The sequence below is a fragment of the Lactuca sativa genome, chromosome 9, assembly GCF_002870075.4.
Source record: "Lactuca sativa cultivar Salinas chromosome 9, Lsat_Salinas_v11, whole genome shotgun sequence".
NCBI classification, from domain to species: Eukaryota; Viridiplantae; Streptophyta; class Magnoliopsida; order Asterales; family Asteraceae; genus Lactuca; species Lactuca sativa.
The window spans coordinates 25,270,736-25,288,833 of record NC_056631.2 but is presented as its reverse complement, the minus strand read 5'-3'; the positions used below and the strand labels follow the sequence as shown (position 1 = coordinate 25,288,833).

The 18,098-nt window shown below is 34.2% G+C and overlaps 1 protein-coding gene and 1 pseudogene across 11 annotated transcripts; one reads left to right on the top strand and one right to left on the bottom strand.

Annotated features, from left to right (window-relative positions):
* Positions 1-21: 21 nt before the first annotated feature.
* On the top strand, positions 22-16,496 carry LOC111876027 (SMR domain-containing protein At5g58720). 11 transcript variants are annotated; one of them, XM_052767286.1, is made up of 23 exons: positions 22-452; positions 552-627; positions 745-837; positions 935-1,006; positions 4,077-4,814; positions 5,646-5,872; positions 6,124-6,200; positions 6,288-6,361; positions 7,323-7,395; positions 7,547-7,640; positions 7,745-7,815; positions 7,934-8,002; positions 8,102-8,211; positions 8,297-8,379; positions 13,691-13,770; positions 14,273-14,379; positions 14,454-14,500; positions 14,569-14,767; positions 15,452-15,534; positions 15,617-15,741; positions 15,848-15,954; positions 16,028-16,098; positions 16,168-16,496. In XM_052767286.1, exons 13-23 carry the CDS (start codon positions 8,124-8,126, stop codon positions 16,297-16,299), a joined length of 1,122 nt encoding a protein of 373 aa, XP_052623246.1. In that variant the 5' UTR covers positions 22-452; positions 552-627; positions 745-837; positions 935-1,006; positions 4,077-4,814; positions 5,646-5,872; positions 6,124-6,200; positions 6,288-6,361; positions 7,323-7,395; positions 7,547-7,640; positions 7,745-7,815; positions 7,934-8,002; positions 8,102-8,123; the 3' UTR covers positions 16,300-16,496. The 11 variants fall into 11 exon arrangements, with proteins under 11 accessions (XP_052623246.1, XP_052623248.1, XP_052623242.1 ...); XM_052767288.1 differs by having other exon boundaries at positions 7,310-7,395; XM_052767282.1 differs by having other exon boundaries at positions 4,077-4,463; positions 4,749-4,814; positions 6,288-7,640.
* LOC111876029 (uncharacterized) lies at positions 1,458-4,037 on the bottom strand (annotated as a pseudogene).
* Positions 16,497-18,098: the final 1,602 nt, after the last annotated feature.

Genomic DNA, 18,098 nt, shown 5'->3' with positions numbered 1-18,098 from the left:
TCGCCGCCTTATCAGCCAATAGGATTGGTGTTATCTCTTCTTCAAAAAAAACTCATCGGTTATCTCTCCTTCTACTACGCCCCTCAATCTATCTACTCCGATTTCCAAAGAAACCTCTTCGGCAAAAGCAGATGACGTCTTCTTCCGATCAGAATCTACCACCTCCTCTATCGATTGCCGAGGTTCCACTGTTGTCGAAAGAAGACTGGCGGTTGGAAGTTTGGGGTTGGGCGGGATCGGAGATAGAAGGAAAACAAATAGGACTGACAGCGGCGGTGGCTGTATGTCATTTTTTTCTATGCCGTCTGGTTTTAACTCAAAGAAACAGGAGAATGAGAACTCCGATGCCGAGAAAGTCAACGTTTCAATTGAGTGGGGGCGGCGATGGGTTGATCGGTTTGCCTGGTTTAGGATTAGGTAGTAAACAGAAGAGGCTTGCTGAAAATTTACTGGTAATTATTTATTTATTAATTTTTTTTACATCAATTTTTTAAGTTATAAGAGCTTTCCTATTGGCCATGGGAGATCAGAATAATAGATCTTGTGTGCAGAAGTTCCATCTGAACCTACCCAAAGCTCTTACAAGATACCTGTCGATACCCATTCAGGGGCTCGGCTTCCAGAAAGGTCTGTAATTTTCATTCGCTTTTTATTTTGTTGTTTTAAATTACCTTTTATACCATTTTTTAAGAAGCAATTTTATCAGAGAATCTAAACATACTTTCTTAATTATTTAAAAAACAGAGTAAAGTTAATGATTGAGGAGATGAAAGCGAAGAAACAGGTTTACGTGAAGATCTATTTTCTGCTGGCAGAAAGTTTGCAGAATTTTAGAATGTATGTAATAACTATTTCATTTGTAAATTGTAATCTTTCTATTTATTGGCTTCCTTGAATTCACGTTTGTTTCATTGAATTCACGTTTGTTTCATAGGTGTTGGAGCAGATACTTGGTGTGCTTATTAAGCTTGTGAAAGATTTGAAGTTACAACATCAACATAAATACGTGAGGAACCTCTTTCATGTTTGTTTAATAAGACATGATGATTTTTTTTTATTCTTAATTTCTAATTTAGGCTAATTGCATAATAAACAAAATCTTGGTTTAAAAAAGCGCAATGCGCACTCATGCGATTAAGGTCCGGGAGGCCGATGCGGGAGGCTGATGCGCTGGCAACACATAGGTGTGGCGCACAAGTAGTAATTACCAATATATGTTTACAGTATACTAAAAAGCAATAAAAATATAAAACGAAAACCAAATATAAAAGTCATGTAACCAAATGTAATGATAATTGGTTAAACATAATGCAAAAACCAAAATGCAAAATGCATGTTTACCATAGTCAATGCAAGATGAAACCAAAATCTAATGGTCATGCAAAATGAAAACAAATCTAATAGTTATGCAAACAGCAAAATGAAACCAAAAAATAAAGACCCTAAGTCATCCTTCATCAATCATCATCAAAGTCAAACCCAAGCTCCATATCCATATCTCCCTCCTCATCACCAGACATGCCAATATCTTCTTCTATCTCTTCATCAACCAACCCAAGTCCACTAGATCCAACTATTCCTTTTCCTTTATCATCTCATGATGCTTTGGTTGCATAAAAAGGCTCATTTACCCCTGAGGCTTTTTCCACAGCATCCCAAGTCAAATCTTCACCCTCAAACACTAAATTATCATCTTTATCCTCCTCTAATCTCCCTAACAACCACTCATTGCTTTCATCTATTTCATTCAGAAGGATAGGATCAACATTGTCCTTTCTGTTGGTTCTATGATTCAAGGAACGATTGAACTTCACATAAACCATATCATTTAGTCTACTCTGTGCCAATCTATTCTGTTTTTTTGTGTGAAGCTACAATGAAAGAGATAAAACACATTAGACATTTCATAGTGCATGTGTAATTAAAAAAAATAAACTAAATGTCACATAGCATACATGTTGAAAGACTCCCCAGTTTCTTTCACAACTTGTTGCATTACATGTGAGGCTAAGCACACGTAAAGCAAAGTTTTGCAAGTTAGGGGTTGAAGATCCATATGATATCCACCACTCAGCTGTAGGAAACAATGTTTGAAAAAAATGTTAATCTAACTTCATAATTATAAATCTATAATATTAATATAATATAATTAACATTTAATCTAACCTGGTGCTTTTGTCTTCCTTTGCCTGATTGCCATTTTATTACTAAATAAAGCTTCTGCATTTGATATGTAGCTAATTCGGTGGTTATCTTGTCTTGGATACTAGAATCTGGAACCAATCTCTCAATGCAAGCATATAATCCAGTCATAACTTCTTCACAAGAAGCATTAATTTTGTTATCATAGGATTTAAGTAATGTCCAGCTGCATGCAAGGGTCGGTGAAGTTGACATTCCTACCTTTGATCAATAATCTAAAAAGCTTTCTTGTACTCCTCTTTTTTGTTGAGAAACAATTTCTGAATAGTCTCCTTGGCTTGATCCATCGCCTCATAAATGTAACCCATAGCTGGCTTTTTTCCCCATCCACCATTCTAAGGACCTTAACAAGCGGTCCAGTCAACTTAAGAGAATAGAGAATATTTCTCCAAAACGAGTTTGATATAAAATAGCCTTTAATCTTGTTTGCTATTGGGTCATTAGCCTTAACCCACTTGCTTTTTTCCCACTCTTTTGACAAAACCATTTTTCTTAAATTGTATTTTTGCTTATGAAATAGCGACAAAGTGATGAATGATGTTGCAAACCTATCAGATGTAACATTGGAATATTAGATAACATCATAACACAATAATATATATATAATTACACAAATTATAAGTTAAGTATTAAGAGTCACAAACCGGGTAATAGCAGGTCTATGCAAGTTTCTTTGCTTGGTAAAGTTCCTCATCATGTTTACAACAGGAACATGGTTATATATGTACCCATTTGCCAACATACATCTCTTCAAAGAACTTTTCACCTTAGGGATTTGCTTGCCAATGTCCTCTAACATAAGATCAATACAATGCGCCGCACATGGAGTCCAGTAGAGGTGTGGTCTTTTGGCTTCCAATAAGTTTCCTAAAAAGATGAAAACAAAGCCATAAAATGTTATTTAATTCCATAAAATGTTAAAATTTGATTAACATTAATTAAAACTTAAAGTGAATAAAATAAAACAAAGTACAAAGTTAGAAAAAATACATTATTTACCTGCTTTAACATAAGCCGAGGCGTTATCTGTGATAACTCGTATAACATTTTCCTCTCCCACCTCCTCAACCATGTCATCAAGAATGCCAAACAACAGGTTTGCATCCTTTGAAACTTCGGATACATCCATGGATTTCATGAAGAAAGATCCACGTGGAGAATTCATCAAAAAGTTGATTATATCTTTTTGCACGACTGAATCACGCCACCCATCAGACATGATCGAACAACCTTTTTGAGCCCACTCTGTCTTGTGTTCTTCCTTTTTTTTGTAATGGTGGCTACTTCTTTTCTCAGCAATGGAACCCTTAAGTCATACATGCTTGGTTTTTTCATACCAGGGCCAAACTGACCAATTGCTTCTATCATAATATGAAAACTATCATATGTTGCAGCATTGAAAGGAATGCCTACACAAGTACACGACAATAACATCATAAAACAGATTCTATAATCTATAAGAGTATAAGATTAAAAATCATAAACATATAACAAGTTTATCAAAAAAAATAAATGTAACAGCTTCTTTAAAGGAATACATTACCTGCATCATAGAACCATTTTGCTATTTCCTGGCATGCTTTATCCCGTAGTTCTTTCCGACACACCTCATTTATCGTTTGTTGTTTCCCTCGTTTTCTACCTTTAATTGTATCTTTGGGGTTTGGAGTGAAAAACATATCAATTGGCCCTTTCTGTTTTGGTTTCTTTCTGGGAGGTAGTTTGCTACTTCCTGTTATTTCAATACAATCTTCTTCTTCATCTCCATAATAGTCATCATCAAGGTCCTGTATCCTTGATACCATCTGAATGTTGTCCCTTGCTTCTTGTTTCATTTTCATATAATCTAATCATTTCTTTCCGAACATGATCAGGGCATTGTGGGCACATAGTAACATTCGGAAAACCTCCAACAAGGTGCCGTTTCATACGGCTTGCACCTCCCTTTGTTACTTTCAAACAAAAGGTGCATGTAAAATTGTTTCTAATGTTAGGGTCTTGCACACTATACTTTCTTACATGATCTGTTTTGAAGTCGGATGAAGCATTAACTCCATTCTCAGTATCCATGAATAAGAGTAGAAAGAATAACAGAGAAGAAGAGAAGAGAAGGTTAACTACTAACTTAACTGTCGATCAAGAATCACGAGGGAAAAGGAGTGGAAGACTAATAGATAAAGAAAGAGAGAAGAACAAGATTGTCGTGTGAGACTGTGATCGTGTGATCAATTTGTCGTGCCTCTTTTTATCATGGTACAGTGGTACGTAGATCTCTAGGGTAGAAGTACGGCCGGCCAGAAATATTTAATAGTTGCATGTTTTTTTTTTTTTTTAACATTATTCAAATAAATGGGCCAGACCATGATGCGCCAATGCGTAATGCGCTGGATGCGTTTGGAAGCGGACACATTGCCTGGCAACATGTAGGTCGCATTGCCCTATAGGTTTGTTGCCCATAACCCATCGCAACGCAACGCAACGGACGCATCATCTCATCAAGCACGCTTTTTTAAACCAAGAACAAAATCTATATGAAAATTTTGTAGGATTAACGATGAACTGAAAAAGACTTGGTTGTGCAAAAGGTGTGAAACCATGAGCCCCAAATTGAGGTTTGTCTTTTTATTCTCTTTACCTATCACTTTGTTCAAAAGACAAATGCCTTCCTCATGTCGTTTCTTTCAGAGTTTTGTAGCATATTCTCCTGCTTGAGACTTAGGTGCTGTTTGTTTTTTCTGAGACAAAATGTCTGCAGTCTGCGGACCACATCTGTAGACCTCTGCAGTAGAAGAGGTGGACCAAATGTCTGCAGTCTGAAAAAAGAAGACTTTTGTTTTTTTAACATCTGCGTGCTACTAAAATAAACTGAAATCTAACTAAACTGATTTTTTTAAAACTTTAAAGTGATTTTTTAATATTTTTATGACTTTGTTATAAATAATTAACGAACCTAGATCAACTTTTATGTATTATTGTATAAAAAATAAAAATAAAATGGTATGAATTTACGTATATATTTGATAAAAACCAACAACTTTGGTTGCAAAGTTATAACTAAACATTATAATTATTGATCAAAGAATTTGATACATAAATGGATGGAAATAAACTTCGATTTTTTCAATTAAATCCATTAAAAACGTACCATAAATATTTTCTCGAGAAATTGACGATATTGTATTAAATAATGTTTTACAAAATTTGGCAAAAAAATATAAGAATATATTATGATTTTTTTTCATATTTATATAAACAACTTCAATGACTATTATTGTAATAAATTTTGATTTATAAATTTATCAAAAATATCATGTTTGTATCATCGAATGTTTTTTTTTTTTAAGTTTTGTAATTTTTTTCAAATTGTTTATCATTAATAAAGTTGCAAAAAATATAAATTAAAAAAAAACTTGAAAAAAATAAAGATGTATATGTTTTTTTAGGCTAGAAGATGTCAGAAGATGTTAAAAGACTCTGGTCCACATCTGCGCCAAGAAGAGGGCGCGCATACATTTTTAGGACTGCAGTCTTCAAAAAAACAAACAGTCTGCGAAGGTTAATGTCTGCGTGTGGTTTGCACGGTGCAGACAGAAGAGGTCACGCAGATCTGCAGACAAAAAACATACACTACCTTATACACAAGAATCATCCCAGCACTGCATAAGATAAGGTAAGATTGTGTTTTCTTAAAAAAAAATTCTCTTTGTGATTTTAAAAGGGTATTTTTGTAATTTTACGGTAAATATCTTGTGGAAGCCACAGAAGAAGCTTCACTTGCATACAACAAGGTTGTATGTTGTTTTTTTCCATCATTTTCATATGATCACTAGTGTAGGACAAACAGTGACTCATTCTTGAACTCTTGTATGTGCAAAAGACGATAATGCCCTCATGAATTGACACAATTATACGGATTTGTAGGTGACACGACTTCAAGAATATCAAGGTGTTGACCCCCATTTTGACACAATCGCAAGGCATATCAAGAAATAGTGAAGGTAAATTAACAATTCATTAATGAGAGTAAGACACGTCAATTTAATTAATAAAATGTTAAATTTGAGTTAAAACCTGTAATTTTTCAGAAGCTAAAGAATATGCAATGGATAATTCACCAAGTGGACATGGATCTCAACCGATTACCCTTGAAATAAATTGGGTGATTTGCTCAACCTCATCTTTTAGCTTCTTATCATTTTACAGAATTCTTCATAGCTGATTTTGCCATCCTGTCAGGGTCATAATAGCATCTCATACAACACTCTATTCAAACAGTATGATTCATTTATAATAACTTGCATAGTATAACTTACAACATTCGCATGAATTTCTGATATTATATCTTCAATGGTGGCCTCATCGCCCATTTATTATCTTCCAAGATTGATTTTAGATCATCTTTTGAAATAAATCTGCCATAAATCCCCATCATGATCCAAAAGGACCAAAACTTAGAAACGATAAATGTTTTCAATAAAAAATGTGGTTGTGATTAGGCACCAGGTGTCCTTAGGCTCGGTCCATTAAATATTACACCCTTCATTGTTTTTTGGTGTGTGTGTTTTGTTTTTATGTGGTATATGTGTGTTGTGTTTGAAAGGTCTCACTTGACTAAACATAACCACTTTCAGTCAACTTCACAAGCATCAATCTTTAGAGTTGATTGGACATGATTACATACATGATTACTTAAGAAAGTGTACAACACAAATGAATAAAACCATAAATAGCAATGCACTTTGGGTTTTTCTTAAAAAGTAAGAAAAAATGCATCAAACATATAAACAAATTAGGTAAATTACAAAATTGATTAAGTTTAATTTTGTAAATTGTTGAAAATCAGTGATTTTGTTTGTATACATTTAAAAAAACCGAATTTATTGCAAAAATCCTACTTAAAATATTTCGGTAGGAAAATTAGGTCGGGGGACTTATTTTTGTGTTATATAATAGGTCATAAAAGCTCCAATCAATCACTAAAAGAATTTTTGTGGAAAGAAATATGGCCTCTATATAACACCAAACACCTTTTAAATAGTATTATTTTAACTGTTTTTAGTTTTTTATTGTTATTCTTTATAATTTATAATATTAAATTATGTTTTAGTGTAATTTTTTAGTGTGGTTGGAGTTGAAAAGAGTTTTGGTGTTAGTTTTACACAAAAATAGTGTAAATGCTGGAAACCATGACAGGTATGTACTACCCTCAAGCCCTAAAAATAAAATCAATTATTTTAAATCCCCTTTTCCCTCTTTCTATTCAAAATATTCTCCAAAAACCCTAATTTTTCAACCCTCTATACCACCGCCCTCTTGTCCCATCACCGCCCTCTTGTCCCATTAGTGAACCACCGCCAGCCTCCCTACACACGCGACAACCGGCGACCTCACCACAGTACGGCACCGCAACACTCACGCATATCTACAACTTGATTATTGTAAGAACACCTCTGTAATCTCTATGCTAGTTGTTGAGATTTTTTCATCTATCTGTCATTGACATTCAATCAATGTTATCTTTGGTTCATCACTTGTGAATTAGGTGGGTCATCTCGAAACCCCTCACGTTGGAGCATTCACGTGGTACCACACTTGAAGTATTCACTATCCTAGGTGAGTTTTACTTTTCTTTCGAAAAAACCCTAGTTCTCAAGTTACTTTTATTGAATTTTGATCCATATGCATGCTTAAATGATTAGTTTTTCTTTTCTTGGATATCACTTGTACCCAGGAGCACCATTCACACACATAGATACACTAAGTGTGCCATTTGGTCATCAAGTGTAACCTTTACTTCTAGGTAAGCTTGGTTGTTCCTTATATAACCCTAATTAGTTGATGTTTTCATTGGTCTTTACATACGTGATCATTCTTATGTGGTTCTCTCTACATTGGATAGTTGTTGGGGTTCTCTCTTTACAATGGCTCTTAATGCCATAAGATATTGGGTGGATTTAAAAAATGCGTTAAAGTCCTCTGGAAAACTACATGGAGATGTAGATCCGTCAAGTAAGGGGTTCAAGGCTCTTCAAGTCATACTTTGAAGGGGAATTTTTAGAAAACCTAAAAGTATTTTTGTATTTTGATCTTGTAGGTGTTACAAAAAATGACACGTATGACCGTATCAGGGAAGATTCAACGAGTATCCAGCAACGTCTCTCCAACCTTTCAGCTGAGGTAAACTGTTCTTCAATAACTATAACTATAAGCTTAGGGACTAAAAATGAAATTTACTGAAATTTAAAAAACGAATGTGTTTGAACTAAAACCTGCACAATGTGATGATCAATCCTTTTCAAGTGATATGTATTTTCTTGGTTGGAGTTAATTCACATGTACTTGCCTTGATTTGGTTAACTCAACTGGTTTGTTGTGATCAGGTTCTAACTCACTTGGTTTGAAACCATACTCGTCCATTGTACTCACATAGTCAAGTAACATATGAATCAAAAAAATAGTGGAAAAGATGTTTATGGAAAGCCAGGTGGTAATTTCAAGATTTGGAATAATGTAATATATATATATATATATATATATATATATATATATATATATATATATATCCCATGTGCATAAAGGGACAAACTTATACTATGATCATAGAACAAATAAACATAGCTCACTAAAAAGGGAATCAAACAAAAAGGTATATTTCATCAACAAAAGTAGCTATCTACACAATTCTGGAATATGATTAATCGCCAATATTAACTTTAATAATAGATAAAGGAAATTTATTTATATATGCATTTTATATTTTGAGTGTAAATAATAAAGTAAATGCTAAAAGTGGGTAGAACTAAGAACTAAAAGAAGTGCAATCTTATTGCTTCCGTTTTTTGCCTTAAAGATGAGTTTATGTTTCAAAAAAAATTTATTTCTTTACCGTAAGTTCCTATCACACTTGCACAAATATTAACAAAATCACACATTATGATAGTCAAATAAGAATTCTAAAGCAAAAAAATTGTGTATACATACACTCCATCCTTTGTTTGTCTCCTACACTCCTTGGAAATTGATAAACCCCCACATTTCGGTTATCTTTTTGGCCAGGGGTAGAATGGTCTTTTATGGTATTATGGTTGCTATTGGCTGTTTTGTTAGTGGGAAGAGCACCTGAGTATGTTGGCTGTGATTCCCTTTTGTCTTGTCTCTAGTAATAGTATATATAGTCCTTTGTTTTAGAGTCAGTAGCTGAGAATTGATTTGTAAAGAACTTTGTTCTTTTGGAGAGCCCCTTTCCTCTCGAATGACTGGGAATTATCTTAATATTATCAAGTAATTTTGTTAGTATGTCGGGAGTATACGATAGATTCAACAGGGGTCTATCAAATGGTATCAGAGCAGTTGATGCTGGGGAAAGAATGATAGCAAATGAACAACAACAACAACAACAATCTTTGTGGATTCAACAACAAGCAAAGGACCAGGAAGAGCTGAGGATCATCCGAACAGAGTTGCTAGAGATGGTGAAGATAATGGAGATGCATCGTCAGAACCAGATCAAGAGAGAGGAAGAGACAGAAGCTGAGATAGCAAACATGAAAAAGGCCAAGTGGAGACAGATTTATTACTCAACCTTGAAGGAGAAGAAAGCGGTCAATGAGGAGGAAGAAGAATCCTTGGAAGAGTCTGAGCCAGAATTGGAGCCCAACACGACACCACAACTTCCATCGTCTCTGCTGACGACTCCACCAACACCATCGCCGTCATTTCCATCACCACCTCTGTTGGAACAGGAATTATAGAAGGAAGGAACGATGGGATTCATTTTGAACCCGAAAGAATTGCACAAGAAGCGGAACATGCCGCCGCTGGCGTCTCCACCGTCAACACCACCAAGACCACAACCATCGTCTCCACCATCTCTAGGGTCCAAGTACAGCAGCGGGGCAGCGATTTTGAATACAAGAGGCGTAAATCGATATGATAGAAAGATGGAGGTGCACATGTTCGATAGCTACAGACCACCGCCGCCGACGCCACCACCACCACTGTCGGGAATTCAATCAATGAGGAAGGGAACGATTGATTCAATGCCGGACCAGGCGGGAATGAACCTGTTGTTGCGATGGGTGTTTTCACAAGACGGAATGCGAACGGAATGCCAACTGCGTTACTGGGAGATAACGGCTCCGTTGAAATTAGGTCATTACCGATATGGGCTTAAAAAAAGTATATGGGCTGAAAGTAGAATGTTGAGAATGGGGCTTCACAAATTAGGTCATACGACGGCCTCAACTATGAATGATGAACGTAAATTAAGCCCAAAAGAAAGTAAATTGGCGGTAACTAATTCAGCCCTACAACTGGAGACAAGCTATTTCTCTATGTTGGCACCTGCGACACAGTTATCAGCAGCAGCTTCAGACTCTCGAAAGATTTTTGAATCTATCACGACTCTCCATTACCAACGGTGTTTTTATAGGGAGCTATTAAAGTTACTTGGTGAGTCGGGGTTGAAAGATGCAGGTAGTTGTGGTATTAGTCCTAAATACCCAACTAAACAGGAAGGGCAGTTGTCTTCCCAGCCATCATGGCATTCTATCTTATGTTGTTTGGGACTTAGCCGTCAATTGGAGGGTTTCATAAGAGATGGTGCTTTTTACCCTACTATGTGGAGTACACCAGGTCTGGTTCCTTTACAACTTTACCCTCTTACGGATAAGAGAACAAAGCATGTTGTTTCCATAGGAGAAAACCATAGAATTGTAGATATTCCTGTTAGCAACTGCCTCAACAAAATATCCAAGTTTTATGTCGTTACGAAGATTAATTCAGCAACACATAATCGCCATTTGTCATATGTGTATGCAAGCAACAGGGGCATTGGTAAGGATGAAGGGTTAGTTGAAGTCGTTGCTGCTCAACAAATCCTTAAAAACCCAAATGAGTTCCTGGATACCATTAATGAAGTAGGGTGGAATTTAGAGCTACATGAAGAGAAGAATGTTCTGGAGTACCAACTCCTTGCTGGAAATCATGTATACCTTATGAATTATAGGAGATTTATTCAAACTCGAAGGGAAACTAATGCTGATACATCTGTTCTGGCCCTACCGACGCATGAAAAACATGCAATTGGATTTGGGTTAATGGTGATTGATGAAGAAAGAGATAAAGAAATGCTTGATAATGTTAGCAAGGGAAAATATGTTGTTATCAAAGATTTGATGTTAAGGTGGCTGCAAGATAAGTTTCCTCGGACAAATGGAAGTGGAAGTGAAGCAACTCTTGGACTTGAAGCTGAACTAGCAAGTCTAGGTAGCAAGGGCTTTAATGCATTAGTTACTTTTGGTGGGGTTAGCTTGTACATCACCTTGAATCCTTATGAGAATGGTTTGGAGTTTATGAAAAAAGGTGAGTATGCACAGGTCATTAGTGAAGTCCCACATAAATTCAAGAATGATTTTGAGGTGATGAAGACACCAAGGGAGTGTCCCAGTTTTCAATACCATTACTTCCCCTCAGGTGTGGTGAGTAATACAAATGGGAAGGCTGATGAAGTTGTCAAAATGATCCTAGAAGAATTGGAGCCAATGGTTGTAGTAGAGCTAGTGGAGGAAGTGATTGTAGGGCATGCCACCAAACAAGGATTCGAACTTGAAGAGACGGAAGGAGAACAACAGCAACAGGAGTCTCTTAAGAAGAAGTTTGAGGAAATTTCAATATATTCTTTTAAGTTATTGAGGTTACATGTGCAGTTTGAGTTGCTTTGGGTTTACCTTTCATTTTGGCAGCCACATTTGAATAGGAATACTAGGGTGGCCCATTTTTTCCTTCACCTTGAGGACAAGGTGAAAGTTTGGGCGGCCGGTATTGATAAACCCCCACATTTCGGTTATCTTTTTGGCCAGGGGTAGAATGGTCTTTTATGGTATTATGGTTGCTATTGGCTGTTTTGTTAGTGGGAAGAGCACCTGAGTATGTTGGCTGTGATTCCCTTTTGTCTCGTCTCTAGTAATAGTATATATAGTCCTTTGTTTTAGAGTCAGTAGCTGAGAATTGATTTGTAAAGAACTTTGTTCTTTTGGAGAGCCCCTTTCCTCTCGAATGACTGGGAATTATCTTAATATTATCAAGTAATTTTGTTAGTATGTCGGGAGTATACGATAGATTCAACAGGGGTCTATCAGAAATGTATATGATTGTGTCAGATTATCATTAGTACTTATTAAGTGCCAATTTAATGTTCCATTCTCTCCACCCTTGAAAATATATGGTTGTTCACAAAACAATAAATATCAATATTTTAACTTCATAAAATAATTAAATGATGCAGATATGGGCACTACTTGTTCATGTCCTAAAATTGTAAAAGGCCAAGAAGTGCAATAAGTTTGTTAAGTGCAAGTAGTTTGCTAAAGGAACTTGATCACTCCCTATGCCTCTGTCCCTTTACATCCCACCACCAATGAAGGTTGATTCTTTCAAACTAAATTCCTTGACTTTTTACAAAAAACTTTCCTCAATTATTTTTCCTTCTTTTTCCCTAATCGTGTTCTCATTTTCTTAAATATAAGCCCTGGCTTGACTTAACAGAGAGATTTACCTGTTTATCCGGTGTCGCAAAGATAATTCCATTTTTGAGGTGTATTGGAATGGATCAATGGAATCATCATCAACATTGAAAACACAATAATTGATAAATCAGATTCTAAGATCTAATTTCCATATTATTATTTAATATCAATTTGAAGAGGAATTTTATATAATAAAAAGATAGAGTAAAAGTTCACCTTTCATTTTGTACCCCGTCTTGTCTTTCTAACAATGGGGATTGCACCATATATCTAAAGGCTTCATCTAGAACAAAATAAAATAATAGCTAAATAATTGTTAGTTTTCAATTTCCATCTATAAACATAAGAAATAAAATATCATAATGAACAAATAATATCTGCTTCCCATGGAAGTTGACGGATTTTCCATTTTTATGTGGCTCATTTCTCTCATTTCCGTTAATACAATCATTAGTTATCATACGGGATCCATCAATTTGGTTTATAGAGGTATTTTCTGTCATGAATAAATGCTAATATGAATTTCTTTCTAGTGTCTAGGACCTCCACTACCTGATCAATGTCTATAAATCCCTAACCTGCCTAAGAAGAATATGCAAGACAATCTAAAGAGCCATAAATTGAAAAGATTTACCTCATTGTATGGTGAACATAATCACCATTACAGAAAATAGCTCAAAACCCACTGTAACACCAAAAGTAAAAGGTGTAAGCATTATTGTTGACTCTAAAGTACAGGGAATGCAATAACATTAACGTTATAAATGGTGCTGTTTTGTTGTTTTTTTACAAATAAAAGCTATTAAAATGCAGTTTTTTATTAATATTGTTATTTTTATTTAAACATGTAGTTTTATTTTATTTATTTATTTTTTTATGAAAAGTAAAGTTCTTTTGTTAAAAATTGCATTTTTTTAACAAAAAGTGGATAGTTTTAACTTTTAAATGACGTTTGTTTGTAGGAAGAGATATTGAGACCGGCTCTAGAAAGGGATCTAGCAAGGAACATAAAACTGGAGAGTTTTAAATTGATTGAATTATGGTTAGTTTTAATTAAATTTTTAATCTACTCTAAAAAAGGAAGTTTTTTTTTTTTTGTCACATGCCACATTCTCATTCAATTTGCCAAATGTCATTTTGTGGTTATTTTAAATTAATTTTTTTTCCACATGTCATTTTATAAGCTTTTCTATTTTATTAAATTTCACATAATATTTTAATGTAATAATTGCAATAATTATAGTAATAAATTGATATCAATTTTATTAATAAACTTACCTTTAAATTTTAAAATTCTCAAATTAAAGCTTTGTAGTTTTTTATGTTTATTTATTTAAATTATTTGTTTAAATTTAAAAGATAAAAAACATTTCGGTTATAATAATTCATTATTTTTCTTATTTTCTTATAAATTCAAAGTTCTCAAATATTGACTTTTTATACTTAACTTTTTTTCTTTTAAATTAACCCATGTAATGCATGAGTCTCCCAATTAGTTATATAAAAAAATAAAGTTATTAACAACTATGATGTTTATATTTCAGGAATAGAGGTCGTGATAACACAATCAAAATCAATTTGAGTGACCAGTCAGAAGCAAATGCAATTTGTCTTATAGATATTCATCTATGGATTGCATTTAACTTGAGAAGTAAAAACATTAGTTTATTATTAGATACCTTTTTATATCTTTACTAATATGTAAGTTTTTATTTTTCTAAACAGCGGTGCATAAAATAACTATAATTCCGGGGAATGAAAACCATCAAGCGGTACAAATTTTTTATTTTACAGTATTATTATATATTTTTTATAATTAACTATCTATGTTTTTTTGCAGATCGGTTATCACTTACTTACAAAAGATGTCCGACTCAAAGATAACCAGGGCGTTTTTACAATCACATTTTTCTTGAATAAAAAAGACTACAACTTTGATAATGAGATGTACTCGGTTGGTGGTCAAACAAATAGTTGGCAATCGGTTTTAGAGGCATTATTGCGATGTGGCCAACTTTACGTGGGTGTCAACCCACAAGGTTAGTATCCTTGACATTATTTTTGTTGTTTATTGTAACATAGAAAGTAGGGATGTTATTCGGACCGGAACCAGACCTGAACAACCCGAAAACCAAATAAGGGTAATTGCATGGACCGAGAACCGAACCAATTAAACCAATACGGGTTCGGTTTGGTTTAGGTATTAATCGATTCGGTTCAGTTCTTACCCGAATAACATGTACAAGATGATTAAGCACCTAATATAACTGAAAAAAACCTGAATAAACCGTATTAGGATTCTATAACCCAAACAACATTTACAATATGATTATAAACATTGTATTTTTTATGACTTTTGTAGCTTATGATTTCTTAACAAATCCTTTAAATAAATAAATTTGTTAATTAAAAATAATGCAAAGTATACATAATTGTTTCGAAGGTGTAAAAAAAGGTTAGAATTTGTGTAGTAAAAATGTAAACGCCGAATTAACTATTCTTTGAGATATAAGAATGTAAAATCCAATCAGCTCTTATTTGGGTCGGGTATTTAGAACCGAATAAGGTCTTATTTGGATAACGCGGACCGAATAAGCATAATATAGATACCCAAAAACCAAATCGAATTGTTTATTCGGGCCTAATTCGGTTCGGTTCAGGTTTTCGGGTCAAATTCTCATCCCTAATAGAAAGAATCAATAAAACTATTATTTTTATTGTAGATATCAGAAGAAATTTAGAAATTAGTGATCTTATTCAAGATATTGAACACATTCAACATCGTGCCAATTCTTTGGTCGAAGAGGTAATAATTTTATTCTTAGAGATATTCAGTTTTTTCTGTCTCGTTTTTATGTACACCTTTTTTCTATCTTCTCTTAATGCAGGCCTCTAAATATTACGCTGAAGGAAGTACAATTCTTGGAAATCAAAAGATGGATGAAGCACAGAGCTTAAGAGATGAGATCAACGTCGAACATAAGAAAAATTGCTTCAAGCTACTAGTATCTAGGTTTTTATAAATTATGTTTCTTGTTTTTTTATTTTATTTATTTTATTTATTTTTTTAAATCTATGTTTCTAATTTAATGACCTCTTTAATGAATCCTTCAATTCAGGAATGAAGAAATTACCAACATAATCACTGTCGATCTTCATGGACAACATAGATATGAGGCAATGTGGTTTTTGAAGCTTCACTTGTGGTTGTTCAACAATTTGCGTAGTATGATCATTAACATTAGTTTATTTAATATCTTTTCATGTCTTTTTCTTTATTTTTTTATTCTTTACAACAGCTGTAAAGGAAATTCTTGTGATTACGGGACATGCTGAAGCTCGACCAAAGGAATCGGTTTTGAAGCCAATGGTACAAGTATTTTTTATTCAATTTATTTTTCAATACTTAAAGAATAAAAGATTTGCTTTTGTTTTGTAGGTCATTGGTTTATTAAAAACATATGGAATGGAGCCTAAACAATTAGATAAAGGCACCTTTCATATCACACTTCCTTCCGAAGCGAGAGTTTTCAATTTTGCACTAGACGATTCCGATATTTCCGACGACTGAAGCGAGAGTTTTCAGTTTTGCACTAGACGATTCCGATATTTCCGACTGTACAGATAACTAGAGGAAGCCTCCAAAGATCACAACAGAATATATCAGTTCTATAGATTTTTATCAAGTGTACAATGGACACATGTTTTTTTTCCTGTTAACTTAATTTAGACGGAATAACTTAATAGAAATTTCATGAAATAACCATATTTTAAGGGGTGTTTTCACATTTTAATCATAAAATTTCAAAATTTATAAAATGACAATTAGATTTGCGGATCCGTTTACCCTTCTGAGGATCTTAATGAGGTGGCAGCATTAAAGGAAAATTTTTAGGGGGTTTTTAGTAGGGATGAGCGTAGGCGGGTACCCGCCTCAATTGGCGAGAACCGGAACCGGAACCGGCGGTTCCTAGAAAGATAGAACCGGAACCGGAACCGCTCTAGGCGGTTCTTAAATGTTTGGAACTAGTCCCGGAACCGGCGGTTCCGGTTCCGGGAGCGGGTAACCCGGTCGCATTAATTTTGTTAACTTTTTTCGAGAAAACCGTAATTTAGTTTGATCCATATCAAATCAATTCGGACCAAAGACGGACAAAATCGGACCAATATATTTTAAACTGGTCTAAGTAACACACCTTTATATGAAATTATATATATATATATATATATATATATATATATATATATATATATATATATATATATATATATATATATATATATAAACCGGTTCCGGCGGGTATCCAGTGGGTAGCGGTTCCGAAAAAACGAGAACCAGAACCGGAACCGGAACCGCCTAAGGCGGTTCCAATTCCAAAACCGGCAGTTCCGAGGCGGTTCCGGTTCCAAAAGCGGGTACCCGGTTCCGATGCTCATCCCTAGTTTTTAGGGTTCTTCAGAGGTGGCTCTTATGAGGATCTGTTCTTGAGCAAAACATAGTGCCAAAATCAACAAGTCTATTTTTTTAATAATTTTTGTTACTTAATAATCATTTTCACATATAAAATCAAAATAAAAAATAATAAATAATTAATTAATAATTTCGTAGAGACGAACATCGATCCTCAGAGGGGAGGGGGCTCTGTGGATATCTTCTTCAGCAAAACACCTCTCTGGATCTGTTCTTCGCAGAAACGATATTTCCATGGCAAAAATCGGATAAAAATTTGGGATTTACTAATTACTAAACTATCATACACCCTAACAACATATAATTAACTCAAAAAACGGGCAATTACTTTTTCATACCTAAAAATTTGGCACTATGTTTTGCTCAAGAACAGATCATCAGATCCATTAACTGATCCTTAGAGCAATTAAGTGATTACGGATTTGATGGTAATTTTATAAATTTCGAAATTTTATGGTAAAAAGGTGAAAACACCCCTTAAGATATGGTTATTTTATGAAATTTCTCATAAGTTAATCGGGTAAGCCAAAAAATTGATGGATATTGTCAAAAGTTGTTTGTCTGAATGGAAAGGGAAAAGTGTGGATCCGGATCCTCCATCCATCTTTAAATAACCATGATGGACATTGTTATATATTAAGAGCAAACTCATAATTAAAAAAAGAAGAAAAAGGAAAAACAGTTTCAAGCATCGTATCACAGATACCTTCTTGTGTGAACAAACATCTATTATTGCTTGCATTCTTCAAGGAAATAGGCATGTGTCTTCTTCAACTTTTCTATTAGTTCTGCATTCCTATAACAAAACTCGACTCTATACCCATTAGCAATGAAAACCATTAAGAGAAAATAACAATTTAACTTTAAATTATAAAAAAATGATAATCCCTTGGTCATAT